The following is a 24,681-nucleotide window of genomic DNA, read 5'->3' on the forward strand; positions in this document are numbered from 1 at the left end:
AATCTGGGGTGATATTCAAAACCCTTATCACTACTTTATCCATCCTATCCAAACACTGACTACTTGATATGGTTTAAGAATCAATGACAATTAACCCCAGAGAATTGGGATAGGGAAAGGGAACCTTACATTTAGGGAAGATTCCATTTCCAAATCCATTTTGAGACTTTGTTCTGATGGGCAACAAGGGTACCAACTTGAATAGCTCACATTCAGAAGTCAAATAAATCATCCAAACAGCAGAAAGGCATATGTCAGTGTTAAGGACAGAATGTTTGTGTCCCCTCAAACACAAACAAATTTCCTATGTTAATGCTGCTAGCTGATGTGATGGTATTTGGAGATGGGCTCTTTGGGAGGTAATTGGGGTTATATTAGGTCATGAGGGTGGGTCCCTTCATGATGGGATTAGCGGCCTTATTAAGAAAAGGAAGAGAGAAAGATCTCAAGCTCTGTCTCTCTGCATACACACTGAGAAAAGGCCATGTGAGGACACAGCAAGAAGGCTTCTTTCTGCAAGCCAGGAGGAGGGTCCCACCAGAAACCGAATCAGACAATACCTTAATCCTGGACTGCTCACCTCCAGAGCTTTGAGAAAATAAATTTCTGTTGTTGAAGTCATTTAGTCTATGGTATTTTGTTATGGCAGCCCTAGCAGACTAATATAGTCAGTCATTGCATGAGGAAAATCTATTATAATGATTTCTAGAACTCATACTTAAACCTAGTCTAAAATATTACAGTAGTAGATTAAGATAAAATCTTCCTGGAAATAGAAAATATCATTTTTACATTAATCCATAGTATATTTCCCAAGGTTCTCATAAAACATCTTACAGTATTTTGTTTTAACACATTTTTCTCAGTTTATGAGGCAAAACATTGCCTTCATCATACAAATGCCTCTATACACCCCATTTCCTGTAATACCAGATGTTGCCTGATTTTTCTCCCCACCAGGGTCAGTTATAAAAATGAAATTTACTGAACTTGTTTTGTTATTCAAGACCAGGCTGTTCCCCTCTTTAACTTTCTCTAAGTTTCTTGGTCCAGTATCTTTCTTTCTTTTTTTTTTTTATTAAACATCTTTATTGGAGTATAATTTGCTTTACAACGGTGTGTTAGTTTCTGCTTTATAACACAGTGAATCAGTTACACATATACATATGTACCCATATCTCTTCCCTCTTGCATCTCCCTCCCTCCCACCCTCCCTATCCCACCCCTCTAGGTGGTCACAAAGCACTGAGATGATCCCCCTGTGCTATGTGGCTGCTTCCCACTAGCTATCTATTTTACATTTGGTAGTGTATATATGTCCATGCCACTCTCTCAGTTTGTCCCAGCTTACCCTTCCCCCTCCCCGTATCCTCAAGTCCATTCTCTAGTAGGTCTGTGTCTTTATTCCTGTCTTGCCGCTAGGTTCTTCATGACCTTTTGTTTTATTTTATTTTTTTAGCTTCCAAATATATGTGTCAGCATATGGTATTTGTTTTTCTCTTTCTGACTTACTTCACTCTGTATGACAGACTCTATGTCCATCCACCTCACTACAAATAACTCAGTTTCGTTTCTTTTTATGTCTGAGTAATATTCCATCGTATATATGTGCCACATCTTCTTTATCCATTCATCTGGTGATGGACACTTAGGTTGCTTCCATGTCCTGGCTATTGTAAATAGAGCTGCAATGAACATTTCGGTACATGACTCTTTTTGAATTATGGTTTTCTCAGGGTATATACCCAGTAGTGGGATTGCTGGGTCGTATGGTAGTTCTATTTGTAGTTTTTTAAGGGACCTCCATACTGTTCTCCATAGTGGCTGTATGAATTTACATTCCCACCAACAGTGCAAGAGGGTTCCCTTTTGTCCACACCCTCGCCAGCATTTATTGTTTCTAGATTTTTTGATGATGGCCATTCTGACTGGTGTGAGATGATATCTCATTGTAGTTTTGATTTGCATTTCTCTAAGGATTAATGATGTTGAGCATTCTTTCATGTGTTTTGATTTGCATTTCTCTAAGGATTAATGATATTGACCATTCTTTCATGTGTTTGTTGGCAATCTCTATATATTCTTTGGAGAAATGTCTATTTAGGTCTTCTGCCCATTTTTGGATTGGGTTGTTTGTTTTTTTGATATTGAGCTGAATGAGCTGCTTGTAAACCTTGGAGATTAATCCTTTGTCAGTTGCTTCATTTGCAAATATTTTCTCCCATCTGAGGGTTGTCTTTTCGTGTTGTTTATGGTTTCTTTGCTGTGCAAAAGCTTTTAAGTTTCATTACATCCCATTTGTTTATTTTTATTTCCATTTCTCTAAGAGGTGGGTCAAAAAGGATCTTGCTGTGATATATGTCATAGAGTGTTCTGCCTATGTTTTCCTCTAAGACTTTGATAGTTTCTGGCCTTACATTTAGGTCTTTAATCCATTCTGAGTCCATTTTTGTGTATGGTGTTAGGGAGTGTTCTAATTTCATTCCTTTACATGTAGCTGTCCAGCCTTCCCAGCACCACCCATTGAAGAGGCTGTCTTTTCTCCGCTGTATATTCTTGCCTCCTTTACCAAAGATAAGGTGTTGGTCCAGTATCTTTCAATCTGTATACAAGGCTCATGAGGATGCTATACATTGGAAATGACTAGAAAGGTGAATGTTTTAAAAAATAAATCTAAAAGAGTGCCATACTTCTTAATAAAGCACTTTTGAAATGTTTAAAGTATATACACACCAAAATTAGAAAATGAACTTGCAATGTCCAGAATGTGAGTCAGACTCTTACCTTGGTCGGTCAGAAAGTCAGAGAGTGAGGAAAACATTTCATGAGCCTCAAGAACTGGGTCATTCGAGAGGCAATAGCCTCTCCACCAATTCTTCTAGAAACTCAACAGTCATGCACTAGGGAGCATCCCAGACTTTACCTTCTTCTCCTCTTTCTGCTCTCCTAATGTTGCCAAGTAACTCTTAGTGCTTCTTCTACCCCATCCATGGCTTCTGTTTCCTCCCTTCTCCTTGAGTGAATCTCTGCCTTTAAGCCACTCTGTGCTTTGAAACTTTCTTTGTATGTTTTACTACCAAACACTCCAAGTCAAAGGAGCTGGTGGATTCCTTTCATCCTCGTTCTAATATGAGTTCTCTCCTGGTAGGTGGAGGTCTCATGACAGGTTACCTTAATTTAATGTCTATTGGCCACCCTACAGTTGACTGATCTGTCACCTCACCAGTCACCTATGGTCCAGCACTCAGGATTAGATGGTACAAAACACGGCAACCTCTTTTACCAACTTTCCCTAGTTAGGTGGCAGACACTTGCCTCAACATACCCTAATGAAAGGCGTCATGGCATAAGAGAGCTGTAAATCGGGAGAATAGGGGGAGCATTCACATTTTTGCTACTAAGTCGTGAAAAAACAGGTTATTGACTGTCTTGGATGTCTTAATTTGGGTTCTCCAAAAGCAAATTCTGAGACAAGGATGTGGGTACAAATGGTTTATTTGGGAGGTGGTCCCAGGAAGCATAGGTGAGGCTTGGGGAAGTACAGCAGGCTTGGGAGGACAGCCAATAGGGGGTACACTAATGAACAGCTTACTGTTGGGGGAAACTGGGGCTCCATTCCTCTGAGAGCTGTATAGTGAACAGAATCGTCTCCCTGAGGGGTGGGCAAACTGGAGTCTTACCTCCTGCATCCTTTGGGTGTCTGGAGTTGGGCATTAACTCCTGGGTGCTTCTGGCCCACCTGGGTCAAGCATGCCCTCAGTCAGTGTCTCAGAAAGCAGCTCATCCCCTGGAACCATTTGCTGCAATCTCAGGGGTAGTTCAATGAGATAAGGGATGGGGGCATGCCTGGCTGCTGTAAGGCTTAGCTGACCTGGGTTGTTTCTATTCCAGCTACTCTAAGAGATCAATCCTCTCTAAATGTTAGAGTTGAGTATGTGCTGAGAAGAAGTAAGAGAAAGAAGAGTGGAGTGAATCCAGCCTTGGGACACCCAATACAACAAAAGCATAGGGTTGTTTAGAATGGCTGAAGTTTGGATTCAGTTTGAATGTCCAATAATGGATGCAATAGTAAAATAACTTAAGGTAGATCCACGTACTGAATCATTCTTCAGCCATCCAAATTATAGAATTATATTCAGTAGCATGTGGGAAAGTTGAAGGAAAAAAAAAAAACAGAAAAAAGTAAACACATCCATTTTCATTTGAATGGGTTTTTGGATCTTTCTGGATGTGAGGAACAAAGAGATGCTAAGGAGAAGTCATCTAGGTCTTTGAAACTCACGTAAAATAAGTAACTCCCACAAAGGGTCCAGGTGCTTATCTTAGTCTCCAAACATGTCCCTTTCCATCACTTTGGAAAAGAGACTTAAGTTGTATTCCGACAGGGTGGGTTATGACTGGGTCCTTGAGGACTGTAGGAATCCCTGGATCTTAGCCAGTCTGTCCAAGCACCTGGCTGAAAACAGCCTGAGCCCAGAAGTTGAAGCAGCTATGAATCTAGAGATAGATTCTGCCTATTGCCTCAACTTCTCAATGAAATAAAATAATTGAGAAGTAGCGGCCAGCTGTTTGGCTCTGACCCTGCTCCAAGTAAGGGTCAAAAAAATCCTTCCTCCCTTCTCCTAAGGGGACAGTCCCCTCAGTAGTAGTTATCAGATCAAATTAAACCAACGTGTAAATAAAATACTTGTCTTCTCCCTGATTTATAGATGAACATTTTAATAGAATTTCAAGTCGGTTTGTATTTAGAACCATAGCTACTTTTCATGCCTATGGCCTGGTCAGATTTTTTTCTAATGATTTCAAGAGAGCCTGCGGTGCAAGGCTCAGCAAGGGGGAGGGAGGCGAGAACAGAAAGGCATCAGAGAATGGAGGTCAAGGAGAGCAGGTCACAGACAACCCAACAAGAGCAGATTTGCCTTTGTTTACATCGCCAAAGGGGAAAAATTAACTTGATGGAAGGGGTAATTAAGCATTTCTTTTTCCATCATGGTGCAGCCCGGCTTCATACCCAACTGTTCCGTTTTGCATTGTGATGATTCTTCGTCGAGTTGCAGAGTTAAAGGCGGCCAGTGTGTCACTGATGTCACACAGCAACACTTCCCCCACTATTAACCTTTATTTTATAAATAGACAGTAAAAATCTCAGTGCAAGATCTGTCCAACACAGGTAGGCAGATTTACAGAGAAGTGCTGTCGGGAAGGAAGAGATCATTCGAACAAGTCAGCAGATCAGAGTTATAAAGTGTATAAAAGGGATTATCTGCCTTGACACCCTCAGGTCCTAGATGCTGAAACTACGAGCATGTAAAGTGAATGGATTTTCCTAGTTATGAAGCTTGTCAGTGTAAACCTAGAATCACACCTCCAACCTAGTGCCCATCCACTCATGATTGATTCTCTTATTTGCTTATATTTTCAAAAACAACCTGCAGAAGAATACCACCTCCAGTGTTGGAATAAGCTGGTTTACCCAGGTATACTGTTCAGAATTTGGAATATGTTTTCTTATAGAAACAAAGTTAGTATACATGATGGTAATTCTCGCAGGCGTGTCTCAAAGACACTTAGCACACAGATTCCACAGCTCTGGGAATGATTCTCTGCCTTTTAATGGGGGTTAATGAGAGCATAGTGGAGGCAAATGACCAACCATAGTTCCGTTCCCACTGCTCAGGGCCATGTCCTGTCCTGTGGACCCAGTTCCTTTTCAGGTAAACATAGTTCAGCCTGTGTATCCAGCATCACGGGGACCAAGCACAGTTCTGAGCTTTGCCATCTGAATCCTCTGGGAATGTGTTGCAGGATATATTTTTCCTTTATGTATGGGGGCATCACTGCAAAGCTTCAAGGAGACCCTAATCGGCTGTAGAGACTCTAGTTTATAGTGAATTATCACACTGTTCGGCTGGAAGAAAAATTACTTTATTCTAATTGCTTCACACATTAAACCAGCTAAATGAACAGACCAGGATAAATGTTTTGCTTGGTTTAAATATTTTAGAAGAATCAAAGGCAATCCAGGTGATTGTGTTTCTGTGCAACTTTTGCGTCAAGCTAAGGTGCTCACATGTGGACGTTGACACGTTACAGAGCAAGAATATTTTACATGTAGGCATTCACACATGGCATTTATTTCGTTCAGACCCATTAGAACTTTTACACCCAAATGACCTCTTGCCGCTACTCTGAATAATAGTCAGGGGCTACGTCTCTTACTAGATGGATTTCGTTCACCTCCTGGCTTGAAAATGTCCTCAAAGATAGTTAATCGGACTTCCCTGGTGAAGCAGTGGTTAAGAATCCACCTGCCAATGCAGGGGACATGGGTTCGAGCCCTGGTCCAGGAAGATCCCACATGCCGCGTAGCAGCTAAGCCCATGTGCCACAACTACTGAGCCTGCGCTCTAGAGCCCGCGAGCCACAACTACCAAAGCCCGTGCACCTAGAGCCCGTGCTCCGCAACAAGAGACGCCACCGCAATGAGAAGCTCGCGTGCCGCAACTAGAGGAAGCCCGCACACAGCAACGGAGACCCAATGCAGCCAAAAATAAATAAATAAATTTATTTTAAAAATGGCAGTGTCACTGGCATTAGAGTATACATTTCTATAGTTATTTTTAACCTTGTTGGGGTCACGGATCCCTACAAGACTATGACAGAAGCTATCTCCTCCCAGAAAAATGAACATATGAAGATAAGCACACATTTGCATATCATTTCAAAAAGGTTTGTGGATCCCTAGAGTATATTTAGTGGTGCTCTAGGGTTAAGAACTTTTGTTCTAAGGGAACATTTTAAAAAGAGAGAGCATTTATTTTGATTTATAGTCTAGATATGTTTATTAAAAATTCAATAGTATCATCATTTATCATCACAGCTTAAATCTATACATGTACTATCCTGCGTAGACATGTGTAATTGACCTCATTAAAAATGACCTACTGTTTAGAATTTCTGTCTGTAGAACTTTGGCTTGGCTATTTGATTTAATATTTGCATGTGAAAAAATTCTCTAATAGGACATTGACCTTAAGGATTTTGAAAGTCAGGATCTACATATAAATTTAATTCAGATTCTCTGCTACTAAAAGAACATTGACAGAATCTCAGAATTAGGTGATAACTCTTTCACATTTTTTGAACATTACCAAATGATAATTTTTAGAATTAAATAAAATGTGAATCCAAGGTGATTCAAGAATTTAGTATATACAACTATAGTTTTCATGGTAGTTTATGGAACTTACACAGAAAAAATACCCTCTTTTAATGACAATACATACTGGATATATTTTCTCTCTTTCTCATTATGAATAATGACTTTATATACATATATAGTGCAGCTTTCATCCTCTCCCAAGCAGAAAATCTCCAGTCATTTCATACCCACGACTAAGTGTAATGTAATGGGATCCATGGTTTAAAACATTCAGGATCAAAACCAGTCCTGCTAAAGTTCATGAGACTGGAAATTCACATAGCCCTTTTAATAGAGACACTATAGTGGAAACAGCCTTCTATAGCCACCTGGTTATTTGTGCATGCTATCATGAGCTTTATTGCTGTACATACAATAGGTGTGTACACTTCTGGAGAAGAGGCTCTCATACAAGACAAAGTGAACTTGTGGCTTTGGTGATGGGTCATATTGATGGGAAATCCTTGTCATCACATAAAAGCATATTTCTGTACACACATAATATACTGAAACATCATATTTCTCGGATGCATAGTCTTTTATATATTTTATTTCCAAAGCCAGGACACATTCTTAGAATTTATAGTGTGTTATAGTTCATTTGGTCTCATTTTTTAAATTCTACACAAAATAATAGTGCAAATAACAATTGATGGTATCTTGGATTCAGTGAAATACATTGTATATTTTAGAGCACAAAAGATCAGAAGGTACCTTAGCAATGTTACAACAACTCCTCAAGGAAATTGAAATTAAATGGTCATTTAACTTGCCAAAGACACAGATGTTGGTGACAAACAGGTATAGACTAATGATTAATTTTTCAAGTACTTTCACCCATCTTACATGACTCATTGGACCATAAACTTGTAAACTCAGTGTAAATCACTTTTCAAAAGACATTTCTTAAGTCATATTTGGTACATGAAACATAATGTTTATGTAAGTTAGAAAATATAATGAATTATTATTAAGTGTAAATGAATAAATTTTAACTACATACAAAACCTTGGATAATCTTGAAAGAAATGAGTGTTGTACAAGGCTACGTATCAAATGGTGCCATTTTCTATAAACAAGTAGAACTAAAATACTTTCAAAATTAAAATTTAGCCTGGTTCATATAGTACCTTCTTTCAGTCATTGTTCATTTTCAGTGTTCATGTGGAAAAAAGTATTCAAATGATATTTTTTAATCCACATGTTAGATTTAAAATTAAAAAGGCATATTTTAATGGGAGCTGATTTAAAACAATTTGATGTGAGTGAGTTAGCAGTTTGGGAAATGTGTCTGTGCTCAAGTTTTGCTTCCAAATTTGGACTTTGAAACTTATTGTCAGTCTCAGAAAGAAATAAGAAACAGTGCAGGTAATTAAACAGTTGCCTTGGGGGAATTATTTGCAGTCAATTAAAACCATACACTTTGGGTGTATACTTGCTTCACTGGTTATTAAATTTGAATCTTATGTTAACTACCCAGGTTTCTCACTTGTCCATCAAATGTTGCTTGTGGCAAGTTGGAGAAACAGACTTTCTCATAATATTCTAAAACATATTGTTTAAAGCTATCTCCTAGTTTGGGGAGGGAGAGAGAAAAATGGGTAAGGGAAACAAAGCAAGAATGATTTATTTTAGATTCCATCTGATTCAGCTCTGTTAGGGAGTTAAAACACAACTGAGGAATATGAACTCAGTAGAGAACCCATCTGTATTAGACTACGTGCTGGTCTACCATCCCCAGCTCTCTCCGTGGCCACATGCATACAAGATTAGCTCATGACTTTTAGATATCTTTGGATTACCACCCTTTTAACTGCATGAAAAATATCCACTAGATTGTAACCCCTATGAGAGCAGAGATTTGTTGTTTTGTTTACTGTTGACTCCCCGGTGTCGAGAACTGTGCCTGGCGTAGAGTTGGCCCTTCGTAAATATTTGTGGAATGAAAGATCTATTTTCTGTCTTTCTGCTGACCTACTCACGTGCTCTTTCCAATGGATTTTGAAGAGCCTCCCTAGAGGTCTCCAACATCCAACAGGGGGCCCTTTGTAGCTTTGCAAGAGTCCATAAGTCACTGGAATCCTTTTAGCCACATATTTCCTGTAAAATACATCATACGATAAAAAAAAAAAAAGATGAACTTATGCTGATCCCACGTTTAAATGTGCTACACAAGAGAAAGGGTGAAGTTACACAAAACAGAAGGTTTGTGTTCCCCCTTTGCTATCTTTCTACTGGTATAGCTCCTGAGGAAGATGAACTTAATTACCACTGGATTTCAAAGCTCTACATCTGCCTTTTTCAAGGACTCAAGGCTCCCATATATGCACAACAGTAATGGAAGCATTAAGAACATTAAAATTACATGCCTTTAATCTTCTCTATTTTGCCTTCCTTTCATATCCTTTTGCACAATTCTCCTAAGATTTTCACTGATGCATAAAGTCTGCTTATATTTTCTTCCTTGTTGTGGAAAAGATGTTCTAGCCGAATCTTTACCGTTTTTACCTTGTGAACTTTGTGCAGACATCTTACGCAGTACTTTAAGAAAAGCTTATTTACTGATGAAGATATTTAAGTATTTTAATGGCATTTTTTAAAAAATAATAGATTTTTTTCCCCAAACATAGATCTATTCTTTTAGTGCTGGAGGCTGCTGTATTTCCGGGTTAAAAATGCTGACTAGGGATTTTGCTTGTTTGTGATGTCAGATTCTGCAAAGGATGACAATATTACAGAAGAAAATGAAGTAACAGATCATTCTGTATGTGGCCAAGATCATCCCAATGGTAAGTTGTGAGATTCTTTTCCAGTTGTTTTTTTTTTTTTTTTCTGCTTTGGAATATTGCGTTTTCTAAAACCCAGGTTTTACTTTTTCTGGAAAAATGGAATCTGGAGTCTTGAACAACTCAGGAATTAGGGGCACCAGCCCTCCACACAGTCAAAAATCGGTGAACAACTTTATAGTCAGACCTCCGTATCTGTGGTTCCACATCCACGGATTCAACCAACCACAGACTATGTAGTACTATGTAGTACATATTTGTTGAAAAAACTTTATCTATAAGTGAACTGCACAGTTCAAACCCATGTTGTTCAAGAGTCAAGTGGGGCTTCCCTGGTGGCGCAGTGGTTGAGAGTCCGCCTGCCGATGCGGGGGACGTGGGTTCGTGCCCCGGTCCGGGAGGATCCAATGTGCCGCGGAGTGGCTGGGCCCGTGGACCATGGCCGCTGGGCCTGCGCGTCCGGAGCCTGTGCTCCGCAACAGGGAGAGGCTGCAGCGGTGGGGGGCCCGCGTACCGCAAAAAAAAAAAAAAAAAAAAAAGGGAGACAACTGTATTTTACTAGAGCTAAATACCAGCTGATTGGTAGCTGCCACATTTAGAAGGGACGTTTGCTCTCCACAATCCTCATTACTCATTAATTTTGTACCTGGCTGGCTTCATTTATTTTTTTTACCTGACTGAACTCTGTAGGCATTGGATTTGCAACTACTGGAAGGAAGATATGATACCAATGAGAATAAATGTGAAACATGGAGACAGTGTATACAGGAGATTAAATCTACATCTCCTTGGAATACCAAGAAGAGATAATAGAACAAATAGAAATGAAGCAGTCTTTAGAAAAATAACAGAAAAAAATGTTTTCCAATGCAGACCAGTTCCTCTACCCAAAACACAAGCGTACATGTTGTATTTATAGGCAAAGATAATGAAAACAAATGAGAACAAAAACCTACAAATCCTCATGGAATTTCTGAAGATTGATAATAAAGGAGGGCTTTTAAAGCATCTAAGAAATTCAAAATCAGGTTATAAGCAAAATCACCAAAATCAGATTAGCCTTAGCCTTCTTCTTCCACAGCTCTAAACCCTCAAAAAAAAAAAAAAAAAAAAAAATGGAGTAACATTTCCAGGGCTCTAAAGGACACCGTGTCTATATTTAGTGAAGTTATTATTCATGCATGAAGTCAAGAGTAATATTTTCTCAGGAATAGAAAGATTAAGAAAATATGCCACCCAAGTGTCCTTTCTGAAGAAACTAACAAAAGGCCTGTGCAGAAACAATAAATACAGAAAAGGAAACATTCAAGACTGAGAAGGGCACAGTTGGAAAGGACTACGTGATAAGAGACTCATTTAAATGTATGAAAACGTTGAAATAATTGTTTCAAAATTAGTATCAAAAGAGCTTACTTAAATGGTTGCTTTTACCTTTGAAAATTATAGTATATTATTTTAAATGAGAAAGAAAAAGAAGGAGACACTTTCACTTTCAGCAATGAGAATCTAAATAATTTAGACCATTACTCCCACTAGACAACCTGGACCAAAATATATGTATACATATACATGTAATGAATATATATGAAAACTGACATACAGAGACAGAATTTGAAACTGTTTTTACCTTAGGGCATTTGCTGATTCTGCAAAAAGCATCTTAAGTCCCACTGCTCAAAAGGGCAAAGGGCCCTGGTAAACCCGTGTTTCGGGTTGAAACCCCAAAGATGTATGTATACCTTAGCAGGAAGAATGAAACAGCAGTATATCAGCCTCTTGCGAGACTGCCGCTCAGCTTCGAATCGTCTCAATCCCCGAATTATATTAAGATCAACCTAGATTACCAGTCCCTCTAGGTACCTGAGAAAAACAAATGTAAATTACATACCAGATGGGGAAAAAAAAGTTTCTAAGTTTCAAACCATTTACATAAACAATTTGTTAAATATAATGTCCAGCTCACACAGACAAAAAATAGCGAGAAAAAAATAAAGAAAGGAGGTAACATGAAAAACAAACAGTTAACGGTGGCAAGCCCACTTGGGCTGAAAATAGTAGTGTTACAAAGTATAAAACACCAAGACTATAAGGGGGATAAAGACAAGAGTGAAAATCTTAGCTGAGAACTGAGAATTCAAAACAGAAAAAAAGCGAAAAAGAAAAAGTCTAGAAGTAAAAGATGCCACACTGAAATGAAGAATTCAGTGAGCGGGTTTATGGCTTATTAGACACAGATGAAAGAGAATTTGTGAACTAGAAGTTAGGTCAGAAGAACATATCCAAAATAAAACCAGGAGAGAAGCATAGAATGGCAAACTAAAGAAAGGGAAAAGATATGGAGGATAAAATGACAAAGTCTATTACACATGTAATTGGAATCCCAGACAGAAAGGGGAGAGGGGATTGGGCAATACTTGAAGAAATTCTGGTAAGAAGGGATATTAAGCCACATGTTCCAAAAGTCCTTTGAACGCCAAGGAAAATAAATCTACAACCAGGCCCATATAGTAAAGTTCCTGAAAGCCAAAGATAAACAGAACATCCAAAAGCAATTATCAAACAGCTGGACTGATATCTAACTCTGCAAAAGATAGGACGGAAATAAAAAGACAGTACAACAGAATAGCTGCCAACCATGGATTCTAAACACAGAGAAAATGTATGTTTCAAGAATAAAGGTTAATTAAGAACATTTTGGACCAAACAAAGCAAACTTCACCACCAAAAAATTCTGGTGTTCTTCAGGTGGGACACTGATCCCAGAAAGAAGATCAAAGATGAAGGAAAGAATTTAAAAAAAGGTAAATAGTAATTGTTGGATAAATGTAAATGAGTATTGATGGTACAAATTAATAATGATGATTGTAATAATAATGTACTATGGGAGTTAAGAGATGCTTAGAATTAAAATAGGGAACTCTGCTCAATATTATGTAACACACTAAATGGGAAAAGAATTTGAAAAAGACTAGATACAGGTATATGTATAACTGAATGACTTTGCTGTACACCTGAAACTAACACAACATTGTTAATCAACTATACTACAATATAAACTAAAAAGTTTAAAACATAAATAAAAATAAAATCTCTGTAAAAAAATTAATAAAATGAAATACACCATAATAATGCTGTTTATTGGGATGAGTTAAATTAAATTATGCTAATGATTTTCCATTGTCATGGAGAATAAAAGCACCAATTCATATTAAAATTTGGTAAGTCTCAGTGATGCCTGAGAGTCAGGAAGTGAGGTGAGGCCTGTGGTTGTCCCTGCTGACTGTCTGGAGAGACTTTCCAGGCTACAGTGCACAGCGCAGCAGACTCCCTGAGTTGAGGACACAGAGCTGAGAGTCCTGGAAGGCCAAGCATCTAGTGTTTCCAGGGCAGAGTCCTGGAGAGGAGAGAGCTCCACACAAGGAACGCTCTAGAGACCTACAGAGGGAATCCCTCAAGTCTTTAGCTGAGTATTGATCTGCGCATGCATAACAGGCTGGGTAAAGAACGTTAAAGGACTTGAGGGAATGATACCTGGAGCTTGCATGGGGCTGAGAGGAGTGCCTGTTCCCACCAGGCAGACTGGAAAACCTAAAAACTCAAGAGGGCTCAGAAAGGATTTACCTCAATAGCGGAGCAAAACTAGCAATTCACTAAATGCTGCTCTTGTCCTCTGCAAGCCAGCTTATAAACAAGACTTAAAAGGATCAAACTGTTTCTGAATAATTTAACTGATCCTAGTATGAAACTCAAGAACATTTATAGAAATAGAAACATACCTCACATCCAACAGAGTAATCAACAAAATTACCGGACATGAAAAGAAGTATTGGAAGACAAATCATGCAGCTCTTGTGTTCCTGCAGGTTTTATGAGCAGAGGCCCTTACTGCCTTTGTTTTGGCCAGTCTTTTCAAGGGTGTTTGTACAAGCACACCTTGGAGATATTGTGGGGTCTGTTCCAGACCACTGAAATAAAGCAAATATTGCAATAAAGCAAGTCACATGAATTTTTTGGTTTCCCAGTGCGTATAAAAGTTATGTTTACAATATACTGTAGTCTATTAAGTGTGCAATAGCATTATGTCTAAAAAAACAATACACATACCTAAATTTTAAAAAGATCTTATTGCTAGAAAATGCTGACTATCATCCGAGTCTCCAGGGAGTCGTGATCTTTGTGCTGGTGGAGGGTCCTGCCTGTATGTTGATGGCCGCTGACTGACCAGGGTGGTGGTTGCTGAAGTTTGGGGCGGCTCTGGCAGTCTCTTAAAATAAGACAACGACGACGTTTTCCACATCATTGACTCTTCCTTCCATGAACGATTTCTCTGTAGCATACAGTGCTGTTTGATAGCGTTTTACCCACAGTAGAACTTCTTTCAACATTGGAGTCGATCCTCTCAAACCCTGCCACTGCTTTCTTAACTAAGTTTATGTAATGTTCTAAACCCTTTGCTGTCATTTCAACAATCTTCACAGCATTCACCAGAATTAGATTCCGTCTCATGAAACCACTTTCGGGCTTCCCTGGTGGCGCAGTGGTTGAGAGTCCGCCTGCCGATGCAGGGGACACGGGTTCGTGCCCCGGTCCGGGAAGATCCCACATGCCGCGGAGTGGCTGGGCCCGTGAGCCATGGCCGCTGAGCCTGCGCGTCCGGAGCCTGTGCTCCGCAACGGGAGAGGCCACAACAGTGAGAGGCCTGCGTACTGCAAAAAAAAAAAAAAAAAAGAAAGAAACCACTTTCTTTGCTTTTCCATAATAAGTAACCCCTCATCTGTGAAGGTCTGATCCTGAAATTGTTGCAATTCAATCACATCTTCAGCCTCCACTTCTAATTCTAGTTCCCTCGCTATTTCTACCACATCTGCAGTTACTTCCTCCACTGAAGTCTTGAACCCCTCAAAGTCATCCATGAGGGTTGGAATCAACTTCTTCCAAATTCCTGTTAATGTTCACATTTTGACCACTTCCCATGAATCATGAATGTCCCTAATGGCTTCTCAAATGGTGAATCCTTTCCAGAATGTTTTCAATTTATTTTGCCCAGATCCAACAGAGAACTAGCTATCTATGGCAGCTATAGCCTTATGAAATGTATTTCTTAAATAATGGGATTTGAAAGCTAAAATTGCTCCTTGACCCATGGGCTGCAGAATGGATATTTTGTTAGCAGGCATGAAAACAACATTAATCTCATTGCACATGTCCCTCAGAGCTCTTGGGTGACCAAATTCATTGTCAATGAGCAGTAATATTTTGAAAGGAATCTTTTTTTCTGAGCAGTAGGTCTCAACAGTGGGCTCGAAATATTCAGGAAAGCATGTTTAAATAGATGTGCTGTCATCCAGGCTTTGTTGTTCCATTTATAGAGCACAGGAAGAGTAGATTGAACATAATTCTGAAGGGCCCTAGGATTTGGGGGATGGCAAATGAGCATTGGCTTCAACTTAAAGTCACCATCTGCATTAGCCCCTAACAAGAGAGTCAGGCTGACCTTTGAAGCTTTGAAGCCAGGCATTGACTTCTCCTATCTAGCTATAAAAGTCCTAAATGGCATCTTCTTCCAACAGAAGGCTGTTTCTTCTGCATTGAAAAGCTGTTGTTTAGTGTGGCCACCTTCATTAATAATCTTAGCTAGATCTTCTGGGTAATTTACTGCAGCTTCTACATTAGCACTTGCTGCTTCACCTTGTACTTTTATGTTATGGAGGTGAATTTTTCTTTTCTTAAACCTCATGAACCAACCTCTGCTAGCTTCAAACTTTTCTTCTGCAGCTTCCTCACCTCTCTCAGCCTTCATAGAATTGAAGAGAGTTAGGGCCTTGCCCTGGATTAGGCTTTGACATAAGGGAATGTCGTGGCTGGTTTGATCTTGTATCCAGACCACTAAAACTTTCTCCATATCAGCAACAAGGCTGTTCCACTTTCTTATTATTCATGTGTTTACTGGAGAATCACTTTTAATTTCCTTCAAGAACTTTTCCTTTGCCTTCATAACTTAGCTAACTGCTTAGTGCGAGAGGCCTAGCTTTCAGCCTGTCTTAGCTTTTGACACGCCTTCCTCACTAAGCTTAATCATTTCTAGTGTCTGATTTAAAGTGAGAGACGTGTGACTCTTCCTTTTACTTGAACACTCAGAGTCTGTTGTAGGGTCATTAATTGGCCTACTTGACAAGACACAGGAAAGTATGACCTATAGGAGAAGAGATATCAATTAATAGAAATCAATCCAGAAGTGGCACAGATGGGGTAATAATATGAAAGGGCATGTTAAAAATTATTAATTGTGTTCCACATCTTCAAGAAGCTAAAAGAAGGATCACCATGTTCATTAGAAACATGGAAGATATAAAAAGACCCAAATTGAATTTCTAAAGATTCAATTCACTCTGTTGAGTGTCTGAGATGAAAATTATACTTGACAGGAATAATGGCATATTAGACAGTGCAGAAGAAAAGATTAGTGAATTTGAAGATATAGCTATAGAAACTATCCAAATTCAAACACAGAGAGAATAAATGACTGAAGGAAATGAAAAGAGCATCAGTGAGCCATGGAACAACTTCAAGAGTGATTCCAAATACAATAATCATGAACTGGATGGAATCTCTCAAGGAAGGCATGGGAAAGGGAGACAGAAAAAAAATATTTGAAGTAATAGTTGCTGAAATTTTTCAGAAACTTTATGAAAACTATGAACTCACATATGTAAGAAGTTCTATGACCCCAAAGCACAAGAAACATAAAGAAAATTATACTTAAGCAAATCACAATCAACTTGCTCAACACCAGTGATAAACAGAAAAATCTCAAAACCAATCAGATGAAAAAGACAAGTTACATACAGAGAAACAAATATAAGGATGAAGCAGACGTCTCATCAGAAATTACAAACTACAATTACAGGCAAAAACATGGATGAATCCCACAAGCTTTATATTAAACTAAAGAATGTACAAAAGCATGTATATTGTACAAGTTCATCTATGTCAACTTTGAAAAGCAGGAAAAATAACTAATATTTAGAAAGATGTGCTTAAGCAGTGAAATGGTAAAGAGAATGTAGGTAGTGATTACTATGACAGTCAGGGTGTTGACTGAACTTGGGTGACTGGGGAGGAGATACTGATTGAGCTGTGAGCTGGGCTTCTGGGCTGGATGGTTATCATAAGAATGTATAGTTTTTCTACCTGCTTTTGGTTATTTAATTGAGCTCTGCATATCGTTTGTGTACTTTCCTGTACGTATGTCATATTTTGATACAAGAGTTAAAAGAGGAAGAAAGAAAGGGAGGAAATAAGGAAGTAAATAAGGGAGAGAGTAAAGAAAGGAAATTTCAGTAGCAGAGTTTGTAAAACAAAGACTCTAGTGGGGAGCAGGGAGGGTTGCAGCCAATGCTGACTTCAATAAAGATAATAAAAAACTAAAAATCCTGCTGTGCTACGGGTTCTGACAATATAAGTTAGGTTTAAGTATAACTTTGAGGGACTTCTCTGGTGGCACAGTGGTTAAGAATCCGCCTGCCAATGCAGGAGACACTGGTTCAAGCCCTGGTCCGGGAAGATCCCACATACTGCGGAGCAACTAAGCCCGTGCGCCACAACTACTGAGCCTGTGCTCTAGAGCCCACAGGCCACAACTACTGAAGCCCACGTGCCACAACCACTGAAACCCACATACATAGAGCCCGTGCTCCACAACAGGAAAAGCCACCTCAATGAGAAGCCTGAGCACCACAATGAAGATTGGCCCCTGCTCGCCGCAACTAGAGAAAGCCCGTGTGCAGCGATGAAGACCCAATGCAGCCAGAAATTTTAAAATAAATAAATGAATTAATTTCAATAAAATAGTAAAGCTTTAAAAATGCAAAGTTAGAAAAAAAGTATATTTGGGAAATGAGCATCAAAAGAAAACATGGAAAACTACGTTAGAATCTCTCCAGTTAGAATTCTAGCAAAAAATCTCAAGTGAGAAAGAGTTGGTCATTTTATATCAATAAAAATTTAAATCTCCGATTAAATATAACAATGATGGGTTTTTATGTGTCAGATGATATAGAAAGATACAATATGAATAAAATCCAATTGGGAAGGAGATGGGGAATTCACAGATATGATATTATCAGTCAATGACAGAATCAATATACTAAAAATGACATGGAATCCTTGAAAAATGTGATTAACAGTGTAGTCCTACTGGAGGGATGGACAGCCTGATCAATGAAACAGAACAAAGAATTCGGAAATAGACCCCAGCACATCTGAGATTTCAGTACATATTCAGGCTGACATTTTAAAGACAGTTGACTCAGTAAATGTCATTAAGACAACTATTTGGCCATTTGGAAAAATAAACTGAATCCCAGTCTCATTCCTTATGCCAATTTAAATTCCAAAAGGAGCAAAGATGAAATGTAAAACTGAAACTATAAAATTACTAGACTAAAAGAACCAAAGGTATATTTTTTTTATTTTGAAATAAGGACTGCTTTTTGAAATGTGAACATATATAGACACATGATTGTATGCTTATGTATTATAAAATACATGCACATACATATATATCTGTACTATGTGTGTTCATATGTCCATATATGTCATAAAAGAGGAAAGTGGCTAAATCTGAATATATAAATTTTGACATGATAAATAAAGGTTGTAATCAAATTCTAAAGAAAAACTGTCAGGAAAAGTATTCTCAGCCTAAATGACAAAGAAGTAATTTTCTTATTACAAACATAAAGACTTCATAAATCAATAAGAAAAAAAAATAACCCAAGAGGAAAATGGGCAAAGGACTCACAATTCACAGAAGAAGGAATACAGTCATTATAAACATGAAGAGATGACCTATCTCTTCGTTTCTTGAAGAGACACAAATAAAACATGATTTCAGTGTCTTCTCCTTTTGAATATCAGATGTTTAATAAGTAGGATTGAAAATACGCAGAATTGGTATGAAGAGGGTATCCAAATATGCTCACACACCATTGGTGGGTGATTAAAGGGCACAACCTCCTCATTAGCAATTTTGACAAAATGTAATAAAAGGGTAAAATGTTTACACTTTGATCCAAAGATTATGCTTTAAGAATTTATCTTAAAGTAACATCTACCAAAAGTAGAGAGGTATGTATTCACAAAAATGTTCATTGCAGTACTTGTTTGTTGGCAAAAATTTTTTTAAAAAGGGAACATCCAAAAATATGCCCATAACATGGAATATAATGCATCTTATAAGATTTCTGAAGAAATTGTAATGACAGTGTAAGCTGCTTATAAAAATGTAAACTAGAAAAGCAAGAATCAAAGTGTAAATTCATTTCAATGCCAGGATACATTTATATATTTCTGTAAATTGTGTATGTATGTGCGTATATAAGTGTGTGTGTATAGTTACATATTTTTTATATTCAGACATACACAAAGGCACACACTTATATACAAATATATTTGTATACATATATATACATGCACGCATATGTACCTACACACGTACAAAAGAACGATTGCAGTTTACAGTATTAACAGTGGCAATCCCTTAGTTGTAAAATTATCCATAATTCTCAATATTTGTAAGTATTTTTAAGTGTTTATAAGAAAACTGACTTTCTTTTGCAACTACAAAAAAGAATAATCGTAGAAATAATTTACATTAGGAAAGTAAATTTTATCGGCCCTAGGAGAACTCTAAGGATAGCTTAGAAGATAATCAAATTCACACTAACCTAGGTTTAACTTTACTCTTAATCTGGGGTATTTTTAGACAAGCAGAATTTTGAATAATAGCAGCAATCAAGTTGCAAGCTTAACAAAAGGACATAATTTCTATTATCTTTAAGAGAAGCATCAAAGAAACAAAGTCTTTGTTCTTAAGAAGATCTGAGCATCTAATAACCTATACACAACAAAACTCTATTGTTGTTGCCGTTGTTCAAAAACAGCCCATTTATGAAGTGAGTTTAAGTTTATCCTCCTCTAGAAATGTTTAATTCCAGACTGATGTTCCCAGACCGATTTTTATGCAAATTAATTAAAGCATTAGCTTGAGCCAAACTTAATTACCAGGCCTCCAAGAAACAATCATGTGATCTATTTCTAAAGAAAAGTGAAAGGATTTTTGGATTATCTATTCTAATGGTCCCCTCCCATTAGTATGGATGATTGAGTTCACTGTATAAAAAATATACATATAAACTGTGGGATCCTTTATGCTCTTTTGTTTCTTCTGCCAGGCGGGATTAGGGCAAAGGACAGTGGGTGGAATTCAACCAGACTGAATGTAGAGAGGCAAACATAAAGCTTGCCCCCATGGGGTCAATAAAGCAGGATGGAATGTGGTATTTCTGAGAGGCTGAAGAGAAAGGCAGATGGGCTGAGTCATCATTAACACACAGCAGGCCTGGGTGCAGGGCCCGGTGCTCACACATACCTCCTCCATACAATATGCCAAATCCTGGCGTGGCTCAGGCATGAGCAAGTATGAGCATTCTTGGATTTCAAAGCTGAGAACCTCATTGCTTTCCCTATTTTTCACTAACTTAATTTCAGGAAAATGAGAAAAAAAATATGCATTTTCGTTTCAAGAGAAGATTGCCAAAATATGTAGCGCACACAGGTAAAAACAGGTGAAGAGTGAAAAGGGCGGGGAGAGGAATATTCCAAAAGAGCTTTGCAGTGGCCTCTTATCCTCAAAGTGAAGTGCCAGACCTTACTGGGAGGCGAGAAAATCCCTAGTATGCATCAAAGCCTTAGGCTACCACCCCATGTGGTCCCACCCAATCTGCGGTGCCCCAGGCCCTGGTGAATTGCGATCTTCCTATTCCTGATGGAATTCCTCTGAGAATGTATGGAATGGAGCACTGAGACTGGAGACACAATGCAGTAAAGTGGCTGCTTCTACTCTCCGAATGCCCTGGTCTTCCCCGTCACTGTACAAAGCCAGATCACAGATAATGACTGGGAGGCGGTGCGATGGTCCGTTCCTCATCAACAGTGATAGAGAATGAGGCTCACTCAGAACAGTGAAGGTTCCCTCCATGTCATCCTCCCAGTAAACAAATGTCAGGGATGACTAGACACTTTACCAGGAGACATATCCTTATATAATGCCAAAGAATGAGGGAATCTAAGATAGTATCTAGCTTCTTGGCCTTTTTTTCTAAAGATAATAAAATGGAAGCCCAAAGAGGTTGTGATTTGCCTAAAACATTCAATTCTTCTTCCAAGGTTCTTTGCAATAAATATAGTATATGAAGCGTCTAGTAGCCTTAGTGCTTTGTTGCCAAAGGTACAATAGGAAGCAAGTTACAGACCCTAATTACTATGTAGAGACATTGATGAATACTATAACAGAGGGCCAATTAAATGGACATTTTGAGATCACTCCTTATTAGTAGGTGCTAGGAAGAGGAATGAATAAAACAGTATTTATCTTCACAGTGCTCATACCCTGATAAGGGAAACAAACACAGATACAGCTACATTACAGTGTGACGAGGAGAATAATGAATAGGTGAATAGGCAAAGGGACTCAATATGCAAAGATGTGATCACTCTACATGGTACCCAGAGGTGAAAAGGATGGAAATGGGTTTTGGGGGGAAGATTTTGCATGGCTTTCTGCTCCATATAAAGACTTTTGTGACAAGTAGTATCACAACATAGTGTAAAGAATAAAGGGCACAAATGGAATTCTCATACATTTCTGGTGGCACTATAAAATGGAACAAACTCTTCAGAGCGCTGTTTTTTCAGGAACTAGTAAAGCTGAACATGTGTGTTGCCTGTTACTTAACAGTCTCACTCCTGTGTTTATACCCAAGTGATATGAGTACATATGCCCATCAAAAGACATGTACAAGAATGTTTTTAGCAGTGTTATTCATTTAGCCCCAAACTGAAACATATTCCTACAATGGAAGAATATACGTCAGTGAGAGAATGGACAATTGATGCATGCGGTGACTAGGATTAATCTTACAGAAAACAAGTATAAATAGTACGATACAAAAGAGCACACACTGTATATTCTGTTTATATGGGCTGGGTACATAAGCTTGTCTCACAGGAGCCAGTGCAGGTCACATGGTCACAGGCAGGGAATGAGGACCCTCTTACAGAAGTAGAGACAACTTGGAACAATGATACATCTCCCCCAGGGACAGACCCAGACAAAGAGCCCAAACACGTCTGCTTCACCTTCGCACCTGTAACCTCTGGCTCTGGAATTTTTTTTTTTTAATTCAACAGTTAAATATCCTTAGCATAAAATCTTTCATTAAAATGAAGCAAAGTGGACCGATTTCAATTTCTTCTCTTAGCACTTAAATGTTCTAGACACCACAGGGGAGAGGAGGAGAACCCAGGGGGTGCAAAAGTAAAACTATTCCTAGATAATCAGCCTTGGAGTAATCAAGAGCTAGCTGAATTCTCTCCTGACTTTTGCTATATTTAGTAGGTGTTTTATGAGAATGGCTGAGCTGTTAGGTGACCCCCATCCCTGTGTGCTCACATTACTAAAGTTTTATTATGCTCTCTTGATAGAAGAATGAAAGTACAAGCAGTGTTTTAATTTTCTAGGAATCCTCAAGATGGGAAATACCTATATAATAAAGGGAAATTGGATGCAACCCCTGCAACCCAGAAATTATTTAAAATTTCAAAACAGCCAGGTTGTATCCATTGATGTTCAGTGTATTTATAAGCTAAATATTAATTATATTAGTCAGTTCAAAGAAAAGTTTTTTGCCTACATTATCTGGATATTTCTCATAAAATAATTGATATAATTTTGATGATTTGCAAAATGACATCTTCACCCTCCACTTTGGTTCAAAACTGTTGTCTACCTCTCCAGGCATGATCAAAGCCTGGTTTCTGAAATGTTTGCCTTTTTAAACCAGGAATAAAGCTATGGTCATGCATATCACATTTATTTTTCAATCACTGTTCTTAACAGGACAAAAGAATGATTCAATGAAGAATGAAATAAAAATTGAGGCAGAGTCCCAGAGCTCATATATGGAAACAGAAGGTATTGAAACCAGAATATATTGTTATCTGAGAATGACGTGAAACTGTGGATCATGACTTCTATATATACTGGTGTGTATGAGTGGGGTGCGTGTATGCTTTCAGCAGTGATCACTAGACAGTGGCGGTAGTGTTCTGCTTTGTATGCCCGTTGAAACTTGGAGGGGAAAAAAGAACTTGGTGCTTTAGTCACTGTTTTCTCAATGATTCCAACTAAAACATCCCTGAGTATCCTTCTGTCTCATTCTATTTAGAGCTTTCATTGAACCAAGAGGATATCACGATCTTGGAGCAGCAAGAAGTGATTCCACTAACAGATGACCAAGAAGGAAAAGAAGGTGAAAAAGGTAGGACTGCTCTTAAATTAACCCATCAAGTATAGAGAATTTCTTTGGATTCCTGCCTAGAATTCAACCATCAGGGTTATCCTCATGAAACTGCAGTCTGTCAGGGGGCAAAACGAACATTTCTTTAATTCTAAACCTACTTTTGAAAGTAGAATAAAATCCAGAAGTAGCAAAAGAAGATACTTGTAACAGTTTTTCATCCTTTCAAAGAATATGAAGATGTTTTTATTATTCATTTAGATTAGATTTTTAAAAATCACAGTTTTGAGAAAGCCTCTAAGAAATAGAAATTATGGACTAGACGGATAAAAGTCCTAGAAAATCTGAAATGGCTTTAAAACAAATAGATTAACCATTTTGTATTGATTTCATTCTGTCATCCTTCATATGGTAGTGACGAAGGAAGCAATTTGTGTAAGATAAGCACATTATATGAACCTTCTAAATTATGTTTGTCCACTAATATTAGGGTACAGTTATATTGAATACTGTTTAAAAAAATAAGTGAGCATTATAATGATTTCAGAGGACATAAGAAGAATGAACACTTGGTAAATTTTAAAGCAGCCTTTGGGGCAAGAAGTCAATATATTAAAGGTAAACATTTTAAAAAGTCTTTAAAAAATTATCAAAGAAATTTATTATTTATTAAAAAACTTAAAGAATTTCATTTTCCAATATAAAGCAATCTCTTAAAAGGAGGTAAAATGTGAAATAAAAAAGGAAATAATTTATCTCTTCTGCTGTATCATAAATCATACTGGTCTTAAATAAAAATGTGTTTGCAAAGTAGTTATAGAGTAATAACTTGACAGGCCTTGTTCACAGAACACAGTGATCAATTTTGTTTTCAAATGAAAACACAGACATGATCTCAATTGTAAAATCAGGTCAATAGTAAGTACAGCTTCCAAATTATGAACTCTTTTTGGCAGCTGCGTTGATACAGTTTAATTACTAAGTCATGTTAGTGATTTTGACATCCTGTTTTAATTTCCACTGCATTTAGAGCACAATATTCTTCTATATCTATGCCTCTAATGACCTTTCTCTAATTGTAAATCCTAGTTCAGCTTCATGACACCATGTTCCTGGCAAGTCAAGTAAATGGTATATTTGGAGAATTTTATGTCTGACGATGATAATAGAAAATTGATACAACCCTTACTTGAAATACAGATACATGGCCTTGCTCCTTTGTTACTGAACACCAGTTCATATTCCCCTCTCACAGTGAAGCCAAACAAACTGAAACATCAGAGTTTTGAGCAGAGAAAGGTTTATCAAGGGCCTTGAATGGGTGGCTCTTGTT

General features: G+C 38.0%; 1 protein-coding gene across 5 annotated transcripts in view; it reads left to right on the forward strand.

Moving 5' to 3' along the window:
* The window catches only part of MACROD2 (mono-ADP ribosylhydrolase 2), a 1,974,865-nt gene that overhangs the window by 1,871,566 nt on the left and 78,618 nt on the right, over positions 1–24,681 (forward strand). For 4 of the 5 annotated variants that reach the window (XM_029221509.1, XM_029221511.1, XM_029221513.1 and 1 more), the window contains 3 exons: positions 9,913–9,990; positions 22,949–23,023; positions 23,277–23,369. In XM_029221509.1, the coding sequence (XP_029077342.1) occupies positions 9,913–9,990; positions 22,949–23,023; positions 23,277–23,369 (246 nt within the window). The remainder of the gene's footprint in view (positions 1–9,912; positions 9,991–22,948; positions 23,024–23,276; positions 23,370–24,681) is intronic. The other variant, XM_029221512.1, reaches the window with a different exon arrangement.

Source organism: Monodon monoceros, unplaced genomic scaffold (assembly GCF_005190385.1).
Source record: "Monodon monoceros isolate NGI ecotype Baffin Bay Population unplaced genomic scaffold, NGI_Narwhal_1 Super_Scaffold_13, whole genome shotgun sequence".
Classification (NCBI taxonomy): Eukaryota; Metazoa; Chordata; class Mammalia; order Artiodactyla; family Monodontidae; genus Monodon; species Monodon monoceros.